Genomic DNA, 25,360 nt, shown 5'->3' on the forward strand with positions numbered 1-25,360 from the left:
ATGTATTGTCATACTGAGATAAATACAGGCAAAGCACCCACACATTAAATTTAAAAAACAAACAAACAAACTTCACCCTTTGAGATGGAGAGGTGGGTCAGAGATTAAAAACATCCACTGCTCTCACAGAGGACCTAGAACCTATATCAAGCACTCACACCCATGTGTAACTACAGTTCCAGGGACTCTGGCGCCCTCTGGCTGCCAAAGCACATGCTCACATACACATAAATTTAAAAAAAAAAATCTTAAAATAGAGAACCTAGTCTTCTCTAACATATCCCACCAAATCCTGTGAATTTTCGCTGCTGATTTGTTCTGTTGGCTGAAGGAAGAGACGCTTCTGAACAAGCCAGGGTCAGCCTCACGCTTCCTGTGTATCTGCTGCCTCCTGGAACTCCGTCTTCACCAGCTCCCAAGCCTGAACCTCCAGGTTGAAAACTGGAACTCCTGAGGAAAGGATGGGGAAGGAAGGGGAGAGATGGTGTAATGATATCGTAATCTCAAAAAAAAAACAAGTTTAAAACGAGAGATAAAAGGAAATTGGAGCTAACACCTGTTCTGCTTGTACTGAGTTGTAAAGGAGAAAATTCAGCTGAAAATGCCAAGACAACTGGAGATAGTTGGTGGTGGTCACACCACCCAGTAATGAAGGAGCCACGCTCACATGGTTGGGTGCATGCAGGAGCATGGGTTGCTGGGTTCCCGCAAGGCAGGGCCTCCATACAGGTAGGTGACAGAGAGCTCAGTCATGGAACTGCTGTGGCAGAACCACCAAATCTCTGGGCCCTTTCTGGGCCCTAACATCAAACCCCATCTCTCTCTGGCATGCTACCTGACCTGATGGAGGCACTCACTCCTGTCTCTCAGTTCCCTTGTGTAAGAATTAGAATGATCATAACGGGTCGTTAGCCCTTCCTGTGCACCAGGCCTGCAACTCCACAGTTGCTGCTATGCTGACCGCTGACCTTCACCATCCCCAAAGCCATCTGTAGGACTATCGTCTTCTGAGTGGGGCTTAGAAGGAAATGAACACAGTTTTTTCTCCATTCCTCAGATCCCACATAGTCGAAGCAACCATTTAGGACCTGTCTGCACCTTTGGTGACCACATCTGGGTAGAAATGAGATAAGAGCCTGGGTGACATACAGAGGAAGGACATGGGAAGGGCAGGAACAAGGTGGACACTGCCAGCTTCATCTTCGCCCCTCACCTGCTCACACATGTCACCCACACACTCACACACATATGTGCACACACACACACACACACACACACACACACACACACACACACACACCCTTACCACCTTGGGATATATGCCAGTCACATCTTGCATTAGCAGCCTCCTCACAAGAGCGGGAGATACGCCAAAGGGAAAGGGCCCAAGCCCATCCCACTTCCTCCTTGGAGTCCAATGGCCACATTCTGAGCTTGCTGTCCCCTACCCCGGCCCTGCGTCAGTGACAGGCTCTATCGGTTTTGGCCAAAAGCCCCTGGCTGCAAAGTGCCAAGAGAAGTGATTCTTTCGCTGAAGAATTGGGCTTGCCAAACCTTGCCAGGGGCCTTGTCTTCTCACCATGTACCCGCCCTTCACTTCAGAGCCTGGTGTATAAAAGTAGTCCTTTAAGAAACCTGGTGACACAGTCCTGAAAGATCTAGAAGGCTCCATTCAGAGCGGTAAGGACAAAGGAGACAGCACCCACATACACAGATGTTTGCTGTGCCTCCACCATTACATGGGGAAATAGAGCAAAGGTTCTTAGCATCTGGTCATCCTGGGTTCAGATCCAAGCTCTGCCACTTATGTTTTACCGTAAGGGTGTCAGGCCCAGAGCAGGGCTGTTAGAATATAAAAAGATAGGGGGCAGGGTAAAAAGATGGGGACCAGGGTAGTGTGGGGTCATGGCACTGCGGGTCCCTGGAGAGAACGTAAGCTCTCACTTCCACGCTGCAGGTTCTGAAGGGAGGATGCTGCTGCTGCTGTGTGCACTGCTGTTCTGCTGGGGGATGCTGCCCCAAGCCCGAGGGATGACCCATGGCCCTCTCTTCCTGCGGATCAACAAGACCCAGCTGGAAACAGGTGAATCTCAAGGAATGAGCTTGGACAAGCATGGCCTCCAAGAAGGCAGAGCCATGGACAACAGCTCTGGGCTTCTCTGGTGTCCATTTACCAGTGTGCACAGCTGCCCTTGCCCCTCCTCTGCTCTAACGCTTGTCACGAGCAGTCCTCGCCCTGCCATTCAAACCCTCCAGTGTCCTCCTTACCACCTCCCACCGCATAGAGGTCATGGCTGCCTCCTTGGCTGTTTGTGGGCCCATCCCCCTTTCTCTCCTTCTAAATGTAGTGTGCTCTGACTGGGCCTAGAAGTCAAAGTCCTTACCACCCCTCCTCCAGAAATATCTTCTGATCTCCCTGTAGCAGTCAGGTCTCTCTAGCTCCCACAGTCCTCTGGTGAAACCTCGTCAATGAACTTGTCCAGACATAGCACCTGCTAACCTGTCTGTCTGCCTGCTGCTCTCCCTGCCACTTGTCTGGAGGGTTTGTCCCAGCTTGAGGATTGGTGACCTGGAGACATTTGCATGTGCTGCTGCTCTCCCTAGACCCTTCCATAATGAGTTCCTTCACCTCCTCGGGGTGTCTGCCCTAAGCCTCCTCCTTACAGCAGCCCTCGAGGACCTTCATGTCCAAAGCAGTCACTGCTCACCCCAGTCACGCTTAGACTCCGCCCTGCTTCATTTTCTCTGTAACACTTCCAAAACTTACTTTACTTGCTGGTCTGAGTTCTAGTTTGTCTTTCTCCCCGACTACCATGTCAACTCCAGGGCAGTGGGAGCCACGCAGCTCCTCGAGAAGAGGAGACTTACTTGCTGGCTGAGTTGGGATGGCAAGGCAAGGCTAAGCCAAGACAATCACTTAAGCACAGTAGTTTGAAACTAACCTGGGCAATATATTGAGATCTGAGCTCTGGTCTCCTGATAAGAACTTGTTGAATGGCTATCTTACCTTCTAGCTGAGTTCAGGTGCCAGTGGGTGTTTGCTGAATGGCTGAATGAACCCTGAGAAGTTGTTTTTGTCCCCAGACATCTCAGATCTACTATTAGAGTACCAGGTCCTGAAGGGTGTGATCAGGATGACTGTGACTGGATCCCCAAGTGAGGGTGTGTCTGTCCTGGACCGCCTGCCCTTTGTCAGAAAGGAGCTTGTCAAGAAGAAGAGTGGGCTGGACCTGTCACTCGTAGGGGACCTGCTGTCTGGGAAGACTATCCCTGAGCTGAAGAAGTTGCTGGAGACAGCCGGGTGAGTGGTCGATGAGGTAGCCTATGCCTCTCTTCTCCCTCAGGGGCCTTTCCCTGTCAAGTGGAGCAGAAGTGGGCGGGCAACCTGGTGTCTACAGCCTTTCCTCAGCCTCAAATGCATGAAGCAGGTGTCCTCCTACTTACTGTGTGGCTACCTTTCCAAACCTCTCCAAAGCCCTCCAGGAAAGAAGCAGAGTCTTCCCCTCTGTGGTTCCTCATTCCTATGCTTTACAAATATGAAGGGTTTCCAAAAATAGCTTCAGTTAACTGCCTGCCTTTGAATGACACGGCCATATCTCAAGATCCAAGTTTCCCAATTGGATGGGTTTGCCAGCACAGCCGCACTGAAGTGTCCGGAGCCAGCGGTCTCCCTGTAGAATGGCAGCCAAGGCAGGCGCCTGCAGCTGCTTCCTGGAGGCAGAGCTCAGCCTTTGCTCCTGGCATCCACTAGCAGCCTCTGGTGCTGGCACCTTGTGCCTGATACTGACATCTCTTGGGACATCCTTGAGTTCAAAGTCCCTTTCTCAAAGGACACAGCCATATTGGCTTACGGTCTAGGTTACTCTAGTATGACTTCACCCTTACTAATCATGCTGGCAGCCAGTGTCTTTCCAAATAAGGTCATGTTCTGCAGTCCCAGGGGCCAAAACTTGAACTTGGACATGGGAACATAGTACAACCCATGAAAATCTGGCCACACCTGTCCTGCCCTCCCACACAACGAGTGTTAGTGTCAGGTCTATAGTCCCTTAGCTGGTCCCCAGATACCCGCCATGCTGTCTGCTCAACCCTGAAAGGCCAGCAGAGCAAGAGCCCACCTAGACAAACAGTACTGATTTTATTTGCCTTGAGGGAGGCCTGCACAGCCACAGGCTCAGCCGTGAGTGCATGAGTCCCTCCCCAACATTAGCAAGGAAAGACGCATAGGTCTTAAGACTCCAGGCTCCAAAATGGATTTTCTGGTGGGAGTGAAATGGAGAGGCCGGGAACTATAGTATGGGGAACACTGCCCAGGGAGGCTTGGGAGGCAGCATAGGCAAATACCATCACCATGCCGGGTGCTGGCACTGTCCACCGCTTCCCCCACCCACCTGGGTAACCATGCCATGGTTTAAGCCTACCCTATCCCAGGACATGACTTGAGAGGGGAAAAGGAAAGCACCACATAATCTGATCCTAAAAATATCCTCCAGGCTGAGCAAGAAGATCAGAAGTTCAGTCCTCGGCTACATAGGAAGTTTGAGACCAGCCCAGACATATGAGACCCTGTTTTGAAACAAACAGGAAAAGAAACCCCTTCCAGAAGTCTCCTTGCTGGTAGCCAAGTTCCTCCCTATGAGAGAAGGTGTTGCTGCCAGCCTTAGTGGCTTCTGAGGAATCAGCAGCTGACACTGGTGTCCCTGGTGCAAACTTGACCCCTCCAAGCCCAGGGAGGAGAGACACCTGAGAAGGGAAGGCAAGGGAGCATAGTGCTGAAGAATGCTCGGCAGGGCCTGTGGGTCCCTCGTGGAAACTAGAGGGGCTGCCAGGACTCTTGCGTCCCCACGTTCTTGCCTGCTGGCTTTTCTTTCGAAAAGCTCATTGACTCTTATCCCTGAGACCTTGGAATCAGTCCCAGGGTCCCATGCGCATTGTCAAAACATCTCCCGCTGAACTACAGCCTCGGCCCCAGAGTCTGGTACTTGGAATCAGCCAGTTTTGTGTGTGCAGACTTAAGCTACGGTCCCTGCTTGTTAGAGGCTGACCCAGAGAAGGGTAAGGACTGCCCAGGTCCTCCAGGCTTAGAGACTGGAAGCAGAGTTCCGTGGTCTCTGGCAGACCACTATGTAAGGACAGGCTGCCCCAGAGCTCTCTCCACTTCTCCTGACACCAGCTTCCATTCTAAGTACTCCAGATACACACAGAGCCAGACACCTCACCCCCTGCCTCCCATAGGTTGGTCATAGAAGATGCCAAGGGACCAGAAGTCACCCTGGAAATTCTAAGTGACAGCCTTCTGCAGATCACACTGCGCTGCAAACTGTACCTCTCACTCCTGGAGTAAGTAGCCATGGCATTTCCTCCCCACATGCTGCCAGGAAGCAGGACTAACAAAAGCCATGTGTCACCACAAGCACATTCTACAAATACTGGCTGACAGGGAAACTGAGGTCTGGAATGGGGAAGCAGCCTGCGCTGGGTCGTTCAGTGAGTCTGCAGTAAGGGCTCTCTCCCATGCTATTGGTGCACGTGGGCACACTTGTGCTGATGGGACAGTCTGGGAAGGGTCTGCGGCCCCTGGGCTGAGCAGCTGGAGCAGGAGCACCCTTTCTCTGGGCGTGCGTCTAGAACCAGGCATAGCTCTAGTCCCTTACTGCAGTAGGTCAGGAGTCCATCTTCACATCCCTGGACCAAGTGGCTGTCCCCGTGGCCACCTGCAGAGGCAGTGATACAGACACACGTTGGCTAGTGAAGTAGGGAGGGTCACCATGCCCTTTGGGAATATACCAGTCCCCGCCTTTCTTGGGAATATGATTTTTGGTGCAACTTTATCACTTAATGGGGGAGTCTTTGACCATTCCACCTGGAATGCATTTGATCTCATCTGGTGTCAGAAGCTAAGCAGACCCCTTAGTAAGTGCTTGGATGAGAGGTGTTAAGCCTAAGAGAGCACTGTGACAGAGTCAAGGGGCCCTGAGAAATGTCTCTGCACCCTGGGGAACATATTACAGCCTTGGTTGGGATAGTGTGGCAATAGTAAGATCCAGCTGAGAGAGCCTGTGTCCCATCTCAAGGTCACACTCAGTGTCTGCTGCCCTCATGAGGACCTCGGCCCAGTGCTGTCCAGTCTGCCAGCAGATTCTGTATTTTAAGGAGTTCGCCTAGTTTCAAATGCAAGCTGCAGCCAGCTCATGACTTTTGGTCTCAACCTTAGACTCTACCTGGGAGCCTGCCCAGATATATTGTCCCTACAGGAGCCTATGGCTGGAAGCCATCAAGAATATACGCATTGGAGTACGGCTAGAACAGATAGGGAACAAGACCCGAGTAGCCTTCGAGGAGTGCCACACGCCACCCGGAAGCCTGAACATTGAGATCTTGAAACGGTGAGCACTTCTGAGTTCTTCCTGAGCCTCCCCTGAGTCCTGCGCTGGCCCAGCCCCTTCTCCAGTGGTCCTTCTCTAAAATTCTGGGCTGGGGGTGCCTCTCCTTCAAAGCCACAGAGTATACATGTCACCGGTCAGCCTCTCTTGCCTCCACACTAAGGGTCATGGTAAGACTCAACCTCTGCTTAGCTACTCCCTAACAGTGGGTGCTGGCCAGCTACGGACTTCTGGGAGCCTTGGTTTCATTGCTTACGGTACTCAGCCCGTATGGAACAGTCCTGGGGAGGAGATTACTAACCGACTTACATAGCACAGAACCTGACACCCAAGGGGATCAATTATTCATAGAGACATGATCTCCTCATTGCCAATGGGGCCACTTCCTCCTTGAAAATCCCAAAGACTTTTATAGAAGATCAAATACAAATAAGGACATAATGAAGAAAGTCAGAGAAAAAAACACATGGATGTAAGGGGGGCAAGAAGATGGAGGAGGAGGGCAGAAGGTGGGAATGCTGGGGAAGAAAAGGTAGTTACTGTGGCCTTCCTGCTACCCTGCCTAGGGGACTTTTCCTCGGCTGTGTTTGGCTTTCCCCTCCCTGCCCACACCTTTAGCACACCCCATGTATGCTACCTGCCATCCCTCCCCTAGATCAGACACCTTGTTGCCAAACCAACTGCTGGAACTGGTGGCAGACACCCTGGATGGATCCCTGCCCTTTTTCCTGCAGAAGATAGTGAGTCACCAGGGGAGAGGGGTGGGGCCCCCAACAGAGACCCTCTACCATGGCCCTGTTCCAGCAGGAACCCCTCTTCTCTCCCTCTAGGTGTGCCCTGTAACCACGAACCTGATCAACTTCCTGCTGGAAGACATGCTACACATCATTCTTCGTATGTGGCTGGTGGTCTGATGCCCCTTGCCATGTGCCATGTGTCTGTCTACAGGAACATACCCAGGGACAGGACACCCATGCCTACAGGAAGGATACTTTCTAACTGGGAAAAGGATGGGACAGTATAGTTTGTAAATGCCATGTCACTTGCCCTCCGAGCTTCGGTCTCCCTATCTGTTAAGCAGGATCAATGGAAGGCCTATAGGCAAGGCCTGTTAGAACAATACCAACAACCAGGCACAAAGCCATCACGCAACAAGTGTTCCTTATTTCAGGAGGCTCAGCCATCAAAACCCTTAAGGCTGAGCAGGGGAGAAGGGATTTCTCCCTGCCTCCCACAGCATCCTTCCCACCTCTGCCTCTGGCTGAGTTTGGTTTTATTTCTGTGCCACAGCTCCTGTCATCTCTGATCCCAATGATTTCCAGTACTATTTGACCACCACAGAGTTCACAGAAGGAGCCATCCTGATGAGAGTGGAGGTGAGCGACCCCAGGCTGCCATGGGCCCTTGGGGACCTGCTGGGGGAGGAGGGGCAAAGAGAAAGGGAGGTAGGGCTTCCTGGGAGGGGAAGGAGCAAAGAGGAAGACAGGCAAGAGAGGAGCCGGACAAGGGAGTGGAAAGAGAACGGGAGCCCAGGGAGCGAGTCAGGCCAGCAGGAGAACAGCTGAGCCCGCTCCCAGATGGGGAAAGTGTGGACAGAGAATGGCTGAGGACTGCCCAGCTCCTGTCCACTGCCTTGATGTCTCTCTGTAATGGAAGGTAGGAAGGACAAGAAGGTCCAGGAGGGACAGGGTTCAGAGAACAGAGTGGAGTTCCATGGAGGAAAGCTCTGGCTCGTCTCTCATGGAGGATTCGAATGAATGACGTCACCTCACTAGGCCTCGGTTTCCTTGTGTTCAGATGGCTCCCATCTGATGATAAGACACTGTTGGTTAGGCTCACATGAAATCGTGCCTGCTGGAGTCTGCGTAGTGAACTGTGACCAGGTGACCACCAGGGGGCGCTGTCCCCACTGAGCGTCTTCCATCATTTCTTTGAAGCTTGTGACTCCCTGTGGCCCACACCAGAGGCCCCCCAGGTCAGAGCACGTGGTTCCCCCACCTCTCCCAGGATTATCCCAGAACAGCATTGCAGACTTTGCCTTTTGGCTAGAAATCTACAATGACATCCTGGCCTGCCTCTACACCAGTCAGGAGATCTTCATAGAGCCCCAGGATTCCTCGGTGAGTGCTGGGAGATGGGCAGGAGAGAGGAACAAAATGCCCCTGCCTGTTTCTTACGTGGTAAAACCAAGACCCCACTCACAAAAGTCATTTCCTCACTCTAGACTTGAGCAGGCTAACCTTACTAGTTCCTTTTGATCTTTTGGAACCCAGAGCAGAAGCCCCATTATCTGAGAGGAGGAACACTCACACCCTTCTCTCTTCATAACGCACACCCATTCTTACACAGCAGATATTTATAAAAGCCTGCAGTGTGCTGGCCCTGTGCACACAGGTCCCTACCATGCAGAGATCAGAGTGCCATAGGGGGGATTGAAAACTGAACAAGAGGGGCTGGGGATTTAGCTCAGCGGAAGAGCGCTTGCCTAGTGAGCACAAGGCCCTGGGTTCGGTCCCCAGCTCCGCAAAAAAAGAAAAAAAAAAGAAAAAAAGAAAAAACAAAAAAAGAAAAAAAAGAAAAAAGAAAACTGAACAAGAAATGTTCTGGTAAATGAAAGGGTTGGGGGTGGGGTGTTCACAAGGGACACTGAGATAGATGGCCGGGGAGTATAGAGTTTATTAGGGGAGTTATTCACACTAAGGTCAAACAATGGACAACAATGTGGCGGAGTCTCTGAAGGAGGCTCAGAGCCTCCCTGGCAGAGGTGGAACCTGTTGTTATATCCTTCAGAGGTTGAGGAAGTTTCACAGCACAGCCCTGCAGCCTGGCTCTCTGCTCTCCAGGAGGAGAGTGCAGGAGGGGCAGGGTGAGAGCTCACTGATACCTACTTTGATGTTCTTACTTCCTGGGTGAGAGTCTGATCCCTTTTAGCTAATGTCTCACAGACAATGTCTCAGAAAGTGCTTGCCACTATCTGTGAGAGGAAGCCACTGTAAATATCATTTGTGGCCTGGGCAGAGGGCTGGATTCTAATGGTACATCATTACAGTAAGTAGTCAGCTTTGCTTAAAGCAATCAGGGCAGCCAGAAGGCTACCTGGATGTTGGTGCTGGGGAAGGCATATCTGAGGGTGGCCTCTATGCTGGTGAGGACACACACACACACACACACACACACACACACACACAGGCACTCGCACACGTCCCAGGGCTGATGGGAACAATAAGCAAGCCCACTGCATACATCGCTGCTCAAAAACTCACGGCAGCTTCTCACCACTCCCAGAATAGAAGCAAGGCTCCTGAACAATCTGATGCCCTGTGTCTCCCCAGCTCTGCCTTCTGACTCCTTGTGTTCTAGGCACACGGGCGGTACTGGTCCCCAGTTCAGTGCTTTGTACACACATCTTTCTCTTCCCTTTCTCACATTCTTTCTTCACTGGTAGTCTCAGCGTGAATGCCATCTCCTCACACGGCCCCTTCAAGATGGCTGTAGAGATCTGAGAAAGTGCTCTCTCTCTCTCTCTCTCTCTCTCTCTCTCTCTCTCATACTCTTTCAAAACACTGATCTCATTTTAACTCTATAGATAATTACATATGTGTATATAATTATATATGCAAAGTGCATAGATGTGTAATTACATGTAAAATTACATATGCATGTAAATTATATATGCAACGTGCATATGCACATACATGTGGAGCATCCAAAATTCAGATCTGATATCTAAAGTGCTCCAAGATCTGAAAAACTTTACGTGTCCACAGGACACCACAAGTGGACATGCCACGTCCAGAAACTTTACACCAGACAAAGGAAGTTGTTTAAAACAGTTACACCAATGAGTGCCCAGACTAGAGAAGTGACCTGTTCGAGGTCATCTGCAGGTGGGACTGGCTGTAGGCGAGAGAGGTCTCCTCATGCCTTTACTTGCTACAGAGTTGAAAGTTAATTCCTGGCCCACCACCAAGCAACTAGTAAACTAATCAGACTCTGTGCAGAGTGAACTGAGACGCATTGCTTTATTAAGAGCGGGGACGTTCTATGGGTCCAGGCATTGAGTGCCGCGCACAGGGTGCAAGGCTGTGTGACCAGCATGCTCCTTCCTGTGCTTGTGTGTGAGTAGAAAAAGTCTATCAGGACATACTGCAAAATGTCAACAGTAGTTACCTCTGAGAATAGGATTCCGAGGGAAAAGGAAAAAGAAAGGGGGAATTTTACTTCAGATATTTCTCTAATCTTCTCTGTGATGACTTGTGACTCACTGTAGCTCGGAGGTCAAGAATACGCTTAGTGCTCCCTGAAACTCAGTGAAGTATCGATAGCTGGGTAGGAATGTGAAAAGGCTACAGCAGGAAATTATTCATGGCATATCTGTGGAGCATGGACTGTTCTCTAGGAAACTCTCTGATTCACTGTATTTAGAGGATTTTTCATAGTAAGAGGCTACAGGTAGAAGCTTGGTGGCTAGAGAGATTGCCTGGCTTGCCTAGCATACATGAGGCCCTGGCTTCAGTCCCAGGCATACCTGTACTCTCAGCATTTGGAGGGAGCATCGAGAATTCAGCTCCGTCATGAGTCTGAGGGCATCATGATAAACAAGACCCTGGCTCCAAAAAAAGTATAACAAATGCTAGGAGAAAATTATAAAAATCGTAGAAAGTTTGCCTTTCCAGATAAACGACTCTGAACAGCCACACACGTGACTGTCTTGAGCCAAGGCTAACTCCTGTGCGGGCAGCACGTCCAGTGCAGGCAGCTGCCTCCTGGAGCCCTCGGTCTGCTCAGGACACACTTAGAGGACTCGGAGGACTCTAAAGGGCTTGGTCTTTGCCTTTCTAGGAAGTTGGCCTGTGGCAACTGCTGTCCCTGAGAAGCTCACAGTCCCAGCCAGGGGTAGGTATGATGCCTGCCCCTCCCCCAGCACCCTGGACTAGGAAAGCTGGACCAGAAGGTTCCATGGATGTGTTCTATTTTTCTGCTATGGACTCCAGAAGGACTGCACCCCTTTATGTCAGGATGTGAAGCAATAGATACTACCACAGCAAGATGTTGTAGAGCTAGAGGAGAAACTCAGTCCCCTACCTCATAATAGCGTCTGCTTCCCACCCTTCCACACCAGGGCCAAGGAAAGCCATCTTCTAGCTCTCCTTCCTGTTTCTCTGCTTTAACCTCACTCAGGCTTATAATCTGACCAGAGGGAGCCTGGGCCTGATCATTAGCGCCCCACAACCCCCTACTGTCCACCTTGATGGCTGCAGGACCACCGTCACCCAGCAGGGCTTACTGACGCTGCAGGGAACCAACAATGCCTCCTCTGGGGCAGTTGCCTGGGTGAGTGAAACACACGGATTTAGTTCCCAGCCTGCAGACTGAGGGCAGGAAGATGGGACAGCCATGACCAATCCCACCACTGTCTGCTACCAGTCTACGCATGGGCAGCTGCACCCACTGCTACGACACTAACAGTTTCTGAACTAATAGTCTCCCACTGGGGCTCCCCAAGGACCTCGTAGGCCATGAAGAAGTTTTGGCTCCAGACCCTATAATAGGTGTAGCTAGGGCTTCCAAAGGACTCCAAGGTCCCTAAAGGACTCGGTCTTTGCCTTGGGCAAAGCTTAAGCACGGCTGAGTCACAAAGCTGAAAGAAACCTGGGGCCAAGATGCTCCTGACAGCCCTACCACTGGAGAGAACGTTGGAGAACACAGCTGCCATCATCACCTACTGCCAGATTGCAATGGTTTAATTCTGAATGTCCTGACCTCCAAATTGGAATCAGCTGAGGGGCAGACAAGTCATTGTGCCGTAGATGTCCTGCGTGGCATCCTAAGGATGGGATAGGGTCCTCAGATCCTCCATGGCATCATTGTATGGCCGAGAACTAGCTATCCCCCATGGAGGAGAAAACCCCTGTACCTGTGCACGAAGTCACAGACGTGTATCAACACTGCCACAAAACCAAGAGGAGTGAGATGCTAGTCCTCTACTGGAAAAGCTGAGGCAGAGGGATCACTTGAGTCTAGAAGTCTGAGACCAACTTGGGCAACACAGCAAGAATCCACTTAAAATTAAAACAAACAAACCAGTCCGGCTTTTTGTTGTTGTTATCGTACAGCCCTTGGCTACTGTGAGGCCCTTCCAACATGTACACAGGTAGCGAGCCCACTGACTGCCAGAAACAGTGAAGGCCCAAGCCTGCCTTTCCATTGGGGGTGCCTCAGGTTCAGGCCTAGCCTCCCCTCCCCCAGGAGCAGCCAGCGCCATCGGTGCCTCCTCTCCCAGTGAGGCCCATATACAGTGTGGGGAAGACAGCAGCATGGTACAGGGTGAGGACCATGGGACAGAACAGAGATTTGTGCAATTGGGGTTGGGGCCAGAGGCCCCCATTGAAGGGACCAACTCCAACTCTGCTCTGCCTGCTTTCAATCCCTCACAGCAACTCCTCTGCAAAGGCGTGTTCTCCTCAGGGAGTCAGAAACAGCAACTCCAGGTCACACCACATGGGTAACGGGTTTGAGTCTGGAATATTCGACAACTGACAGGGAGGTGGGGAGCAAAGGAGTGGTGAGGGATGGCTGCCCCTGCTGTGCCTGAGGTAGGGCAGTGCTTAGACACCCACCCAGACTGAGATCACTTACTGACCTACTCTCTTTCCTCTGGCAGAGCTGTGGTCACTTTGGGCTCCTACCCTACCATCATGGAGAAGCAGGTGAGTCCCTTCCTTAAGCCCTGTGCTCTAAAGGCTCCATAAATGCACATTGTAAATGGTCTCAAGTCACTGACACAGGATTGAAACTCAGAGTCATACTCTGTCCCTAATCCTATCTTACCTTAAAGCCCCCCAACTCCTACTGGAGTAGGGTGAGGCCTCTGGGGCTCTGGCTTGCCTAATTATGAATATAACAAATATTAAGTGAGCACCTACTATGTGCCTAGTCTTGCTTTAGGTACACAGATGGGTCAAGTATCAACACAAAGGCCCCCACCCTTTTGAAATTCACATGCTGGCAGACATAAATAGTCCCATATAGAACCATATATTTATATGGGCCTATAAACCTCAACAAAGCAAATTATATGGCATAGAGATAGGTGACAGCACCATGAAGAGAGAAGCAAGTCAGTGTGGGGATCAGCAACATTAGAAGGGAGTCTGGGAAGATGTCACAAGCTGGCTGTTCTTCCAAAAGACCAAGCTCAGTTCCCAACACCCGTGTGGAAGCTCGCAACTGTCTGTAACTCCAGTTCCAGGGGCTCTAACACCCTCAGACAGACAGACATGCAAGCAAAACTCCAATGCACATAAAACGTGTGTGTGTGTGTGTGTGTGTGTGTGTGTGTGTTTAAAGGAATCTGAGGGATGCACTAATGTGAGCTTTTTTTTGGGGGGGGGGTAAGACAGGGTTTCTCTGTGTAGCCCTGGCTGTCGTGGAACTCACTCTGTAGACCAGGCTGGCCTTGAACTCCGAGACCCACCTGCCTCTCTGGACCGAGTGCTAAGATTAAATGTGTGGGCCACTACTGCCCAGTGGAAGTGAGCTTCTAAGGAAAAACTGAAACAGAAGTAGGGAGAGTAGGGATTTCAGGAAGAAGTGAACCAAAGACCCAGGACTGAAGGTGCCCCAGGGCTGAGGGAAGAGCAGGGGTCTGGAGCGGAGAGGGCATCAAGACATCAAGACACAAAGAGGGGGCAGAGCAGGTCATAGTGAGGCCAAACTGGGATGACTTTTCCTCAGAACGAGATGGAGGCCTTGCTCGAGGCTGGAGAGCATGAGCAGCACCAGAGAAGGCAGTGGGACCTGTAACAGGGTACAGTCAGCACAGAGTAGATGAGAGTCCCAGGAGGTGATGGTGGCTGTGCACACAAGAGTCAGGAACTGGGATTTTAAAGCTAGACCTAGCTAACAGGATCCCATGATGGGTCAGAGAGGGGAAGGAGGTGGAGTTTCATCTAAGATGGGGCAGGCTCACTAAGGGCTAACCTTGATCTCTAGGTCAAACGCAGAGGTGCAGGGAGCTGAGCATCATGGGTGAACTGACAGGCTGGCCTTCAGTCCCTGAGCTCAAGCCACTGTTGATGCAACCTGCACCTCTTCCCCACGTCCTGCTTGGAAGAAGGATGCCCATAGTAAAGCCCCTTTCCCATGGCCCACACATCCTCTCTGTAGGCCTGTGTGCACAGAATCTAACCCTAAAGGAGGAAAGTCCCAGGAAGGTGGGGCTGAGTGAGGGTGTGAACCAAGAGACACAGTAGGGAGAGTTCCCTGGGCTGGAACCCAGGCCTTGCGTGAGACCCACTAACCAGCCCTGCCCTACGGAATACTACGGTCATTGGCACATCACTTCACTTGCATAGACTCTTGGTCAAAGACAGCAAGACTCTTGCTCTCAGGTCAGGAAGCTCAACTGTGACATCATAGGGCATCCATCAGACCAGGGTGACTATGCATGGTTTCAGACAAATTATACCTTAAATAAAGCTACCCACCCACACCTCAGACTAGTAAGCCAGCAAACTAAGTATCTGAAGGAGTCTTCTTCTGTGTTCGGATAAGTTGGGACAGTCCTGATCAAGACTCCCTTGCACATTCCTCGGGATGGGAGGCTTGCTGTTTCAGTGGGTCCCACTGTAAGCAGCTCTCAGTCCTAGAAGGACTAGAGTTGGTCCCTGTGAAGATGCACCCTGGGCTCCCATGGATCCATCTGTTTCCCTTCTCTGGGGCTGCCCTGCACAGATGGTGCCTGGCTGGGGGGGGTCTCCTTTTTTGACCCCCTCAGGGTTCCCTTGGGCCTTCACTAATCTGACCCAAAGGTTCCAAAGTCCTTCAAAAGTGGCATCAGTATAGATACAGTGGCCCCTGTAACCCAGTGCTAGGGAGGCGGAGGCAGGAAGATAGCAAGTTCAAAGCCAGCCTAGACTACAAAGGGAGACTTTGGTATTTTTTAAGATGGTATCTGTGGGACATCTCTGGACTCTGTGTGGCAGCTGTACTGTAGGCTCTCCCTATCCTAGGCTGGCACATCCCCATCCATGTGCCAAGCTAGAGGAACTGAGCTGCCTACCGTCTCCCATTGCAGGGAGAGTACCTGAAGGCCTTGCTGTTGGCTGTCCTGAAGAGGTGGTTCCTGCCTCATCACAACAGTGAGTCTCGCTGTACCTCTCTGTCCACCTCTCTGTCTGGCCACACTCACAGTACATTGCTGGGGGCAGCACCAGGCCTATTCACAGGGGCTGCCAACACTTGCCTGGGTTGAGGCTGACTTCCCGGAAAAACAAGAAGCAGCCCACCCCTGAGCTCTCAGAAATAGTTGTAGAGACTGCTAATGCTGATGCAAGCTCAGAGCACGGACAGGTGGCCAGGAGAGTGACTTCAGGGAGTGACTTCAAGTCTCAGTGAAGAGGCCATCAGAGGGGAGGGGCCACTCAGCTCAGCAACTACAGGGCCGAGAGTCAATGGTCCCAAGTAGAATGCTAGATGGGCTGAAGCCAAGAGGCTGGCCAAAGTGTGCTCACACGGTAAATGTGACCAACGGGGCTGAAAGCTGAATGTCACAATACGTCACCCTCACCTCTGGCTATCAGGAATCCAAAGTTTTCCAAAAATCCCTGTCTGCTCCTGGGCTCCACAGATGCTAAGACAAGGCGATGCCTTGTGACAGCTAAGGAGGTGAGCTAGGAAGGCGAAGGGCAAGCCTAAGCACTGGGCTTCCTGGCCTGGCCATTCCTTGGACACAGTGTATCCCATCACCCATCACCCATCACCCATCACCCATCATCCATCACCCATCACCCATCCCCCATCACCCATCCCCATGGTTACTTGGTCAGTAGTCAGTACCTGTATCCCACGGCACAGTGAACTTCCAGAGACATAGGTCCTCGTGTTTCTCATTGTGTTCCTAGCATCCTGTCCAGACTCACACCAAGTGATATAAGATCTCTCTCTCTCTCTCTCTCTCTCTCTCTCTCTCTCTCTCTCTCTCTCTCTCTCTCTCTCTGTATGTGTGTGTATGTGTGTATGTGTATGTCTGTCTGTGAGTCTGTGTTTGTGTGTGTGTGTGTGTGTGTGTGTGTGTGTATGAGAGAGAGAGAGAGAGGAGAGAGAGAGAGAGAGAGAGAGAGAGAGAGAGAGAGAGAGAGAGAGAGAGAGAGAGAGAGAGAGAGAGAGAGAGTGAGAGACTCTTGAGGAATTACCTGGCTCAGCCTTCTCATCTTTCAGATGGGCCCACTCTACAGACCCAGAGAGGTTAGGTGACTTATCCAACATGACCCAGCAAATCTCTGACCAAGCTGAGTCCAGGAGCCTGACTTCTTGCCTTCTCAATTGAGAATCTTTTGTGCTCTGAGAACAATCACTTTGAGAAGCTGGCAGAGACTCGAATGTTAGCCAGGCTTCCATCCTGAGGTCTATGGTGGCTAGGGAAGGTTCTGGGCATGAAACGAGCAAATCTGTTCAAAAGGGAGCCTAACTGGGCACAGAGCAGGGGGCAGTAGAAGGCCCAGCAGGGCAGCCAGGGAGGTCAGACAGCAAGGATGCCGCCTGCAAGGGGCTGGGGAGATAGGACCTACTCATTCTGTGCCCACCACAGGCTTTCACTCAATGCTTGTGTGACATACCCCATAATACCACAAGGGTCAAAAGACAATCCAGAAAGCAGGCCAGGCACAGAAGTTGGTATGGTCATGCAAGGTCTAAACAAACACCAGGTCAGGAGCCTGTTTGGTGACACAGGGTACTGCTTCATACTACAGCTCCACCCAGAGGAGAAAGGGGCAGGGTGAGAGCCCATGAGAAAGCCCAGGAGGGCTGTATGAAACAACTTGAGGGAAAAAAGTAAAAATAAAAAGCAATGGAGGCTTGGGCAAGCCTCGTGGAAGAGACTAGAATGAGGAGCGCTCAGGCTGAGGACCCAGGGAGGTCTGGGGACAAATGGAAGAACAAATTCTTGGGCTCTTCTTCTTCCCCCCCCCCCCCCCCCCCCACCACCTAACTTCCAAGTGACCATTAGGCCAAGAGAAGATGCCAGGTCACTCCAAGGCCAGAGTAGCTGGGGGGTGGGAGGGGGAATGGGGTGGAGCAAGACCACTCAGCACAGGAGGGAGGCCATGCCAGGCCCTCAGTTTTTCACAACTCAGTCTTTGAAAATCATCCAACCGAATGGTTAGTTCACAGAAGCACTAATTGCAAACTGACCGGCTCTATAAATTTACTGATCTGAGGCTTAGTTTTAGATGTTTGTCAAGGAAGCATATCTGTGAATACTTACCCTCTTTGATATGGTCAATGGATATTGTTGACAGGGCCAAACATCTAGTGCTTTCAGGTTTCCAGTTGATTCAGACTCCTGATTCAGACATCTATTTTCAAGATGTTTCATTTCTACCACCCTGGTAGGATATTTTAGGTTCAGTGTGAGAATTGGGTAGACTATATTTCCTGAATAGATTTATAGGAAACCTTCAATCTTCAACAAACTGAATCTTCCTTAAAACACCATGAAGAAGGTGAACTTCCTAACAGTACTCACAAGTCTGGAGTGTTTTTAAGAAGAATGTTCCTTTAAAAGACAGGAGTGAGTGAAGGTGTGGAGGGACTGTGAGTCAATCAGGGTTGTACAACCCGGGGCTCACAGGACACATGTGTATATCCCAGAATAGTATGAATATGGCCCAGCCCATTTGTAGATGGTAATGTCATATTGAAACGTCAAAAGTTGTACCCCCCTAGTGAAGTCTGTTTTCCCTGGGATGCCTGCTGTTCAGGGCTGCCTGGTTAAGTAGGAGGTTGGAACACAAACGGTCCTGAGGCTAGGGGCTGGGGTCTGTAGCTACACGGAACCTCCCAAACATACCTGCAGGACAGCCTGCCCACCAGGCCCTGAGCTCTGCCTTTCTCTTGCAGAGTGGCTCCGTGAGCACAGCCTCCCACTGGCCAACATCAAAGGCATCTCCTTCAGCCATGCCCAAATGGACTTCTCTGAGGTAAGTGCAGGGGAGAGGTCTCCCTGTGATGCTCAGCAAATGGGCAGGAAGTTAGAGCCTGAGGCCACTTCCAAAGCCCTCAGCCATCTTGAATGTGGTACTTCAGTTATAGAGGAATTGACTGAGGCCTTGGCATTCAGCATGAGTCCCTCAGGAAGCCAAAACACAGGGCTCATCAAGATCATCTTCCCCTACACAGATAAAGTCAATGTTATTCTCCCCCACTTTGATTGTGAGGAGACTCGAGGCTCAGAAAGGGAGAAAAACGGGGCCAGGGTGACAAAGCAGGAGGCTTTATCAGACCTCAAAGTTAATGATCTCAGCTAGGACCACCCACCTCCCTAGAACTGAGATGTCCTGCTTGTACCTAGGGCATCCACAAATAGTGCCATTGTATCCAGTGCCTACAAGCATTCAGGGGTGGGAAGCAGGGATCGGGTAGGAGGCCAGAGGCAGCCCACCTGACGTAAGAAAGCATAAGGGGCCCCTGAAGTGCTGCCTGGTGGATCTGCTCACAGGCCTACCTGCCTCCTATCCCTATCCTGGCTTCCGTTCCTTCCCAAGTGGGTCAAAGTTCATACAATGAAAGTTCCAGGTCTGGGGGCTCAGTGTTGCTGCTCTTCTCAAGGACCCAAGCTCCACTCCCAGCACAACCTCCTGTAAGCTCCAGAGGACCCGATACCCTCTTCTGGCTTCCATTGGTCCCCGCACACTCATGGCATACACTCAAAGAGGCATACAAACGTATACATAGATACAAATGAATTAAAAATAGAATTTTTTAGAAAGATGAAAAATATTTGAAGGAAGTTGTCAAAGAACAAGTTGGAAGGCAGACAGAAACATAATCTCGTTAACAGAGTATATCTCCCATAATAATCAGTCTCCTAAAGGCTGGATGTGACTATGATAAACTCCGCACTGAGGCAGGAGGGACAGGACAGACAGAGAAAGACAGAGACAAGGACCATGGAGAGTGGAGAAGGTATTGCTAGGAAGGGTAGGTCTCAGACATATCCTCATGTTCTCATCTCTCCACCTGAAAAGAGTTCCAAGGTTGTGGCACATCCCAGCACTCAGGAGGTGGAGGCAGGAGCCTCATGAGTTGCAGGCCAATCTGGGCTACATAACGGGACCCTGCATCAAAAGGAAAGGCAGGACAAAGGCGTGAACTTGAACTTTAGGACCACAAGCTTAGGCCCTCGGCTCCCATCCCCATTCCTGACTACAAAAGCCTGCCTTCCAGACCCTGAAATGAGAAAGGCAGCAGGCATAGCCTTATGGGACCACTCTGTGTCCCTCCCCCACCCAAATTCCCAGTCTGCTGTTCCTCCCTGACATCAGCCTAGGGACCTTAGAGAATAGAGATCCTTGCTTGGGTAGGTCTAGAAGAACACATCCAGATAGTCCAGGGTTTGTGACTGCCCTAAAAATGCCACCAGTCCTGGCACCATCAGGTCAGGTGCTGACTGGGGTGTGTGGGGTCTGTTGATGGGTCTGGGTGACCAGAGTACAGCCAGAGTCTTCCAGGCACTGAAGTGTTGCCTCCTCATAACCAGACCTGTGCAAAGCAAGCCTTGCTTACCAACTTGCTTCTAGGCTGCCTTGTAGGCTGCCATTGTCCAGGTTGTGAGTTACATAACTACAGAGTGCACCAGGCAGACTGTAGTCTAGAGGGGGAAATGCCAGCTGGAGCTAGACAGGCACAACGTACGCATCCTTACATGGCTGCCCTGATTGCTCAGTCACTCGCTCACTGTCCTTTGTTCACAGTCAACGTCTCAAGAATAGCTAGTGTGAATAGTCTAGTGTGCTGCTCTTTTCATCAATGCTCCCAAGACTCCTTTTCCTCTCCACTCTATGCCCTATCCACTCAGTCCCTGACTCTTCTGTCTTAGAGTCACAGGTGTGGGCCCCTCTGGAGTGCCAGCAGCGGACTGTGAGAAGTGGGGCACATAGAGAGACTCTGTGCTATATAGAATCTATATGTATAATCTACAGGATTACATCCTGCTGACCGTCCCGGAGTAACCATTCTGCTGGGGCTCTATCCCTGCCCACAGCTGCACACGCTCAAGAGCCCGAAGTCCAGGATCAGCGTCAGTCCCAGTGCAGTTCACGGCTGTAATAAAGATGTTTCCTCTGTGAGTCTGGGTCTGAGTCTCATGTGTTTCCTGGGAGCTGGGAAGATGACTTGAAGTGTTTAAATGACAGGCATCCTTCCCAGCTCTAGTTTTCCTATGACCCTTCTAGAAAGTGCTCTGAGTTCTGTCCTCAATACCCAGAAAATGGCAGAAGGAAATAGGATAAGGGTTTATGGATGGGGGAGTACACATTCATAAATCAAAATATTATTTTGTGATTAAATTTTCCCTGCATTTCCCTTTTTTAATCAATGATAAAATTTTAATTTCAATGCAGCAATTATTAATGTATTCACACTTTAAACATTCTCATTCTGTCATGAATAATGACTAAGATCCTGAATTTAAAACTTTTTTTCATTTATCATAATGGTATGCTACATAGACTGTGGGAGGGGGCAGTGATCGGGATGTAAGCTGAGTAAATGAATGAATGAATAAATAAATAAAAAGTAAATAAATAAATAAAGAAATAGTACAAATAAATGTACAATTAAAGTATGTTTTAAAAAAATATAAGCCTACACCACTATCATTTTCCCTACCCACCTGAAGCACAGTTCTTAACAAAGATACAAAAACCCACGTGTTCTCAATGAAAATTGGTGGGGCAATAAAAACACACAGTGGCAGAATTCCTCTGTCCTGCACAAATAAGCTCCCCTAAAACTAAGAAACTACACATAACAGCATTCTCTCTTCTCTGGCCCTCTCAATGGTCAGTGTAATCACACTATATGCTCTTTTAATATGTTGTCATGTACTGCCAGCGACCATACATGCTACTAAATACTGCCATGCCTTCCTTCTATGCTACAGCCTTCACTCTCCAGACCCCTTTCTCCTCCCGTCTCTTCCCTTCCCCTTCCCCCTCCCCCCACTCTCTCTCCACCTGTTCCTGACCAGCTTCTGCCTCTCTCTCTCTCTCTCTCTCTCTCTCTCTCTCTCTCTCTCTCTCTCTCTCTCTCCATATCCCCTCTCTTTCTCTGCCTCTACTCCCTTCTCAGCTTCCCTTCTCATACCCCCAAATAAACTCTATTCTATACTACATCAATCGTATGGCTGGTACCTAGGAGAAAGGGATGCCTCACCATGGACCTGCTGAGGTACCTCCTCCCACCACACCACATCATGCTCTATAAAACATAGCTTTATAAAAACATTGGTTTTATTTAAAAAAGAAAAAACACATCACTAAGGGCTTTATAGAATCTGTCTATGTGAACTGTCTGTCATTTTGTGTTCAAAAGCTAAATAAGATTGAGGCACTGCATAATTGATTTAAGCCATTATCACTCATTTTTTAAGATGTGTGTGTGTGTGTGTGTGTGTGTGTGTGTGTGTGATGGTTTGCATATGCTTGGCCAGGGAGTGGCACCATTAGAAAGTGTGGCCTTGTTGGAGGAAGTGTGTCACTGTGGGGGGGTGGGCTTGGAGACCCTCCTCCTAGCTGCCTGAGGAGGCTCAGTCTGTTCCTGGCTTCCTTTGGGTGAAGATGTAGAACTCAGCCTGCCTGGATGCTGTGATGCTGCCATGCTCCTGCCTTGATAATAATGGACTGAACCTCTGAACCTGTAATTAAATGCTGTCCTTTATAAAACTTACATTGGTCATGGTGTCTGTTCACAGCAATATGACTCTAAGACATGTATAGACATTTATACATGTATATAGTATAAATGTATAGACATTGGTATGTCTATATACACAAGCACTTTAAGGTAATTTTACTTTTGACACTAAACAAATGCCAGATATGGTAGCACAGGCCTTTAATCCCAGCACTAGTGGGATCTCAGTGTGTTCAAGGCCAGACTGGTCTACATTAGTGAGAGGACAGCCAGAGCTACATAGTAAGAGTCTCTCTCAACCAAAACAACAACAAATAAATACATAAAACAAAAACAAAAACTATACAACCTAGTCAAAGATATACCATGACATCTTAAAATTTTCAAATAATCCCATGTGTTTGATTAGATCATCAAAGTAACTTCTCTTTTACAGTGTATTTAAATGATCACCATACATGCCTGTGATTGTGACTATTATAAATAATGCTTGATGCAAAAGCCATTCAATTTAAAAAGCTACAAAGGAGTTAAATATAGAAAGTATATTTTAAGTGCATTTTCAGTAAAGCAGGTTACAGAAAAGAGAAATGCTTTTGATTGAGGAAGATTTCATATGGTCAAGTAAGGAGTGCTCCATATTGGGAACAGAGGAGGACAGAGAGGAGTGAAGTGCACTATGGAAAGATGGTGAGAAAAAACTTAACATGGGCATGGTGAGAGCTGCCAAGTCCAAAATGGCCCCAAAGAGGCAGCGCTGCCGATAGTGTCCAGCTTGGGTGGGACTCTGACAGGGTACACAGAGGGAGTGCTAGCAGACAAACATAACCCAAACTCGCCATTCCTCAAAAACCATGGGAAGCATGTTTCTGGCCATCAGAAAAGCCATTACTTCCCTTACCTGCCTCTAGTCCCCTGTTACTCAGACAGCTCACAACAGATCAAATTTCCCAGGCTATTGTGACTTACACAGTTGGCTCTGACTGAGCCCCACCTCCTGACACTACTCACCAAGCTGCTCTGACTTACACACTCACTCCCACCACAACCCGCATTCCAGGAAACTGGCAAGGCTTTTTCCACCATGAGGTTCTCTCTCCGTCTCTCAAGAGACAGCTTGGCAGTTTTTAATTCCCTAGTAAACCTTCCTTTCTACTCAGGTAGTGGTCTAGTTCGTGGCTTCACTATGTCTTACTTATAATAACAAAGTCAATTGTAGTTACAAGTTATTGAATTTTTTTGTCAAGCTGTGACTGTTTATTAACTGACCAGATTATAAAATACCACGGGAGACACCTTAGTTCATCGTCTAACAAGCCTGTCTATCTGGTCTTCCCTGATGGCAGCATCTCCACCTTCTACAAAGTGTGTTGTCTTGTTCTTCATTCCACCTCGTGGGGAAGATAGTTTGAAGGGCCATGGGAAGTTATTTGCTTCCTTTCCATTCCCCAGCTGTATAGATCTCCTGAATTAGATCCTCCATGCAGATGATGCCAAATTTACCAAGAGATCGAGCAATCAAGGAGTTATCTGTCAAGGCAATGCGCTTTTTATTGATTTTGCCAGAGCCTCGCTTGTAGATGAGCTCGTTTACTGACTTCAGGCTGGGGTACCTCCATGCAATGTACGGCCCCACAGTCCTCAGCATGTTCACTGAAGCCCTGTTGAGCTTAACAAAGGTGCCATGGAGGATCTGCTGAGGACGAAGCAGCTGCAACACCTGGCGCACCTTTGGGCTTACTCCACTGACACCTCGGAGTCTGGTGACAAAGGCCAAGTCTGGTTCTGTGGGCACAAAGACGTTCCCAGCTCCTCGCCATGCGAATCTCAGTCCGGTCCGTCTGCCTGCACTCCCTGTGAGCGAACGAGCGTGCTTTGCCTTCTCCTAGATGAGCTTCCTCCTTGCCTTTCGCAGAGTCTTCAGGGCAAACTTCTTCCTCAGGCGCTCCACCTCCAACTCTGCGCAATTCCTTCGCTTTTTCTTAAGGGTTTCTGGCACAATGAAAGAAAAATACCCCTTTTTCTTCTCTCCACAGCCTCCCTGGTTCCTGCCAGAAAAGGAGAAGAAGCTCACCATACTGAATTTTTAACATCAGAATTCAATGCCAAGATAAAACTGATACCTGATTCTGTTTACAGCAATAAGGTGGTTTTTTTTTTGTTTTTTTTTTTTTTTTTTTTTGCTTCTTTTTTCGGAGCTGGGGATCGAACCCAGGGCCTTGCGCTTCCTAGGCAAGCGCTCTACCACTGAGCTAAATCCCCAACCCTGCAATAAGGTTTTCTTAAGTGTTGATCTCCTCTTCGTAATTTACAAAGAAATAACTTGCTCAGAAAGGCCTGCTGCTGCTCCTTCAGGAACTGGCATTAGGTTCCCGGCACTTACACTGGCAGCTCACAATCACTGTAACTCCAGCTCTCCACTGTGTACATATTTACAACACACACACACACGCACACGCACACACACGCACACACACACACGCACACACACACGCACACACACACACACACACACGCACACACACACACACGCACACACACACACACACGCACACACACCTGCAAATAAAAATAAAATAAATCTTTTTAAAAATAATAATAATAATCTTTGTTGGGGCATTCCTGCTAAACTGCAGAATGATCATAAACCTCACTTAAATGGACAAGTATTTAAATATATTGATAAATCTGTACTATTTTATAAACAAATGAAGTAATAAGTGGCCAAATTTTGCTAAAGCTTTGATTCCAACTTCATTAAAAATGGGCTAATCAAGTAACTGAGTATTTCTCTCATTTTTTATGCTTCTTAAATACTTGTATAAATAAATCTTTTTAAATTGCTTAAGATATTTAGTATTTTACTTGATATGTTCCTATGTGATGAAGCAATGGCCACCTTAGTTTGCTGTTGCTGTTGTTGCTGCTGTTTGCTGTTGCTGTTGTTGTTGTTTTGGTTGTTTTTCAAGACAGGGTTTCTTTCTGTAGCTCTGCTGTCTGGAATTTCCTCTGTGGGCCACATTATCCTGGAACTCAGTGAGATCCTCCTACTTCTGTCTCCCAAGCGCTGGGATTAAAGGTGTGCACCACTCCCACCCGCCCAACCTTAATTTTAAAAAGGAACATTATGGGCAGGCATAGTGGTGCATACTACAAAGAGAGCCCTGTCTCTGATAGACAAAAAGAATTATTATGTTCTTTCACTAATGGTTTTGTTATGACGGCTTTGCTTACCCAGAGGTCCTGTCTTATCAAAATCCAGTTTTCATGTTTAAAAT

General features: G+C 49.3%; 2 protein-coding genes across 9 annotated transcripts in view; one reads left to right on the plus strand and one right to left on the minus strand.

Moving 5' to 3' along the window:
* Nucleotides 1-1,595: 1,595 nt before the first annotated feature.
* Nucleotides 1,596-20,515, plus strand: Bpifb5 (BPI fold containing family B, member 5). Of its 2 annotated transcripts, XM_087655261.1 has the most exons (16): nt 1,596-1,680; nt 1,958-2,083; nt 3,085-3,301; nt 5,236-5,340; nt 6,255-6,386; nt 7,039-7,123; nt 7,214-7,277; nt 7,674-7,759; nt 8,321-8,503; nt 11,226-11,279; nt 11,565-11,717; nt 12,821-12,888; nt 13,048-13,093; nt 15,463-15,526; nt 18,288-18,367; nt 20,369-20,515. In XM_087655261.1, exons 2-16 carry the CDS (start codon nt 1,972-1,974, stop codon nt 20,396-20,398), a joined length of 1,479 nt encoding a protein of 492 aa, XP_087511387.1. In that variant the 5' UTR covers nt 1,596-1,680; nt 1,958-1,971; the 3' UTR covers nt 20,399-20,515. The 2 variants fall into 2 exon arrangements, with proteins under 2 accessions (XP_087511387.1, XP_087511388.1); XM_087655262.1 differs by lacking the exons at nt 1,596-1,680; nt 1,958-2,083; nt 3,085-3,301; nt 5,236-5,340; nt 7,039-7,123 and having other exon boundaries at nt 6,077-6,386.
* Nucleotides 20,516-22,612: 2,097 nt separating this feature from the next.
* Nucleotides 22,613-25,360, minus strand: part of Cdk5rap1 (CDK5RAP1 mitochondrial tRNA methylthiotransferase) — a 140,877-nt gene continuing 138,129 nt past the window's right edge. For 5 of the 7 annotated variants that reach the window (XM_087649188.1, XM_087649161.1, XM_087649128.1 and 2 more), the window contains exon 14: nt 22,613-24,130. In XM_087649188.1, coding sequence (XP_087505314.1) covers nt 24,065-24,130 — 66 coding nt within the window. In that variant the 3' untranslated portion in view covers nt 22,613-24,064. The remainder of the gene's footprint in view (nt 24,131-25,360) is intronic. The other 2 variants (XR_015682074.1, XR_015682076.1) reach the window with 1 other exon arrangement.

The sequence above is a fragment of the Rattus norvegicus genome, chromosome 3 (genome assembly GCF_021556685.1).
Source record: "Rattus norvegicus strain SHRSP/BbbUtx chromosome 3, alternate assembly SHRSP_T2T, whole genome shotgun sequence".
In the NCBI taxonomy this organism is placed as follows: domain Eukaryota; kingdom Metazoa; phylum Chordata; class Mammalia; order Rodentia; family Muridae; genus Rattus; species Rattus norvegicus.

Bases quoted from the DNA above. Each gene is read 5' to 3' on its own strand.
- Bpifb5 (XM_087655261.1), top strand. From the start codon at position 1,972: ATGCTGCTGCTGCTGTGTGCACTGCTGTTCTGCTGGGGGATGCTGCCC. The intron at 3,302-5,235 runs GTGAGTGGTCGA...TGCCTCCCATAG, and splicing joins AAGTTGCTGGAGACAGCCGG to GTTGGTCATAGAAGATGCCA. The intron at 7,124-7,213 runs GTGAGTCACCAG...CTCTCCCTCTAG, and splicing joins CCTTTTTCCTGCAGAAGATA to GTGTGCCCTGTAACCACGAA.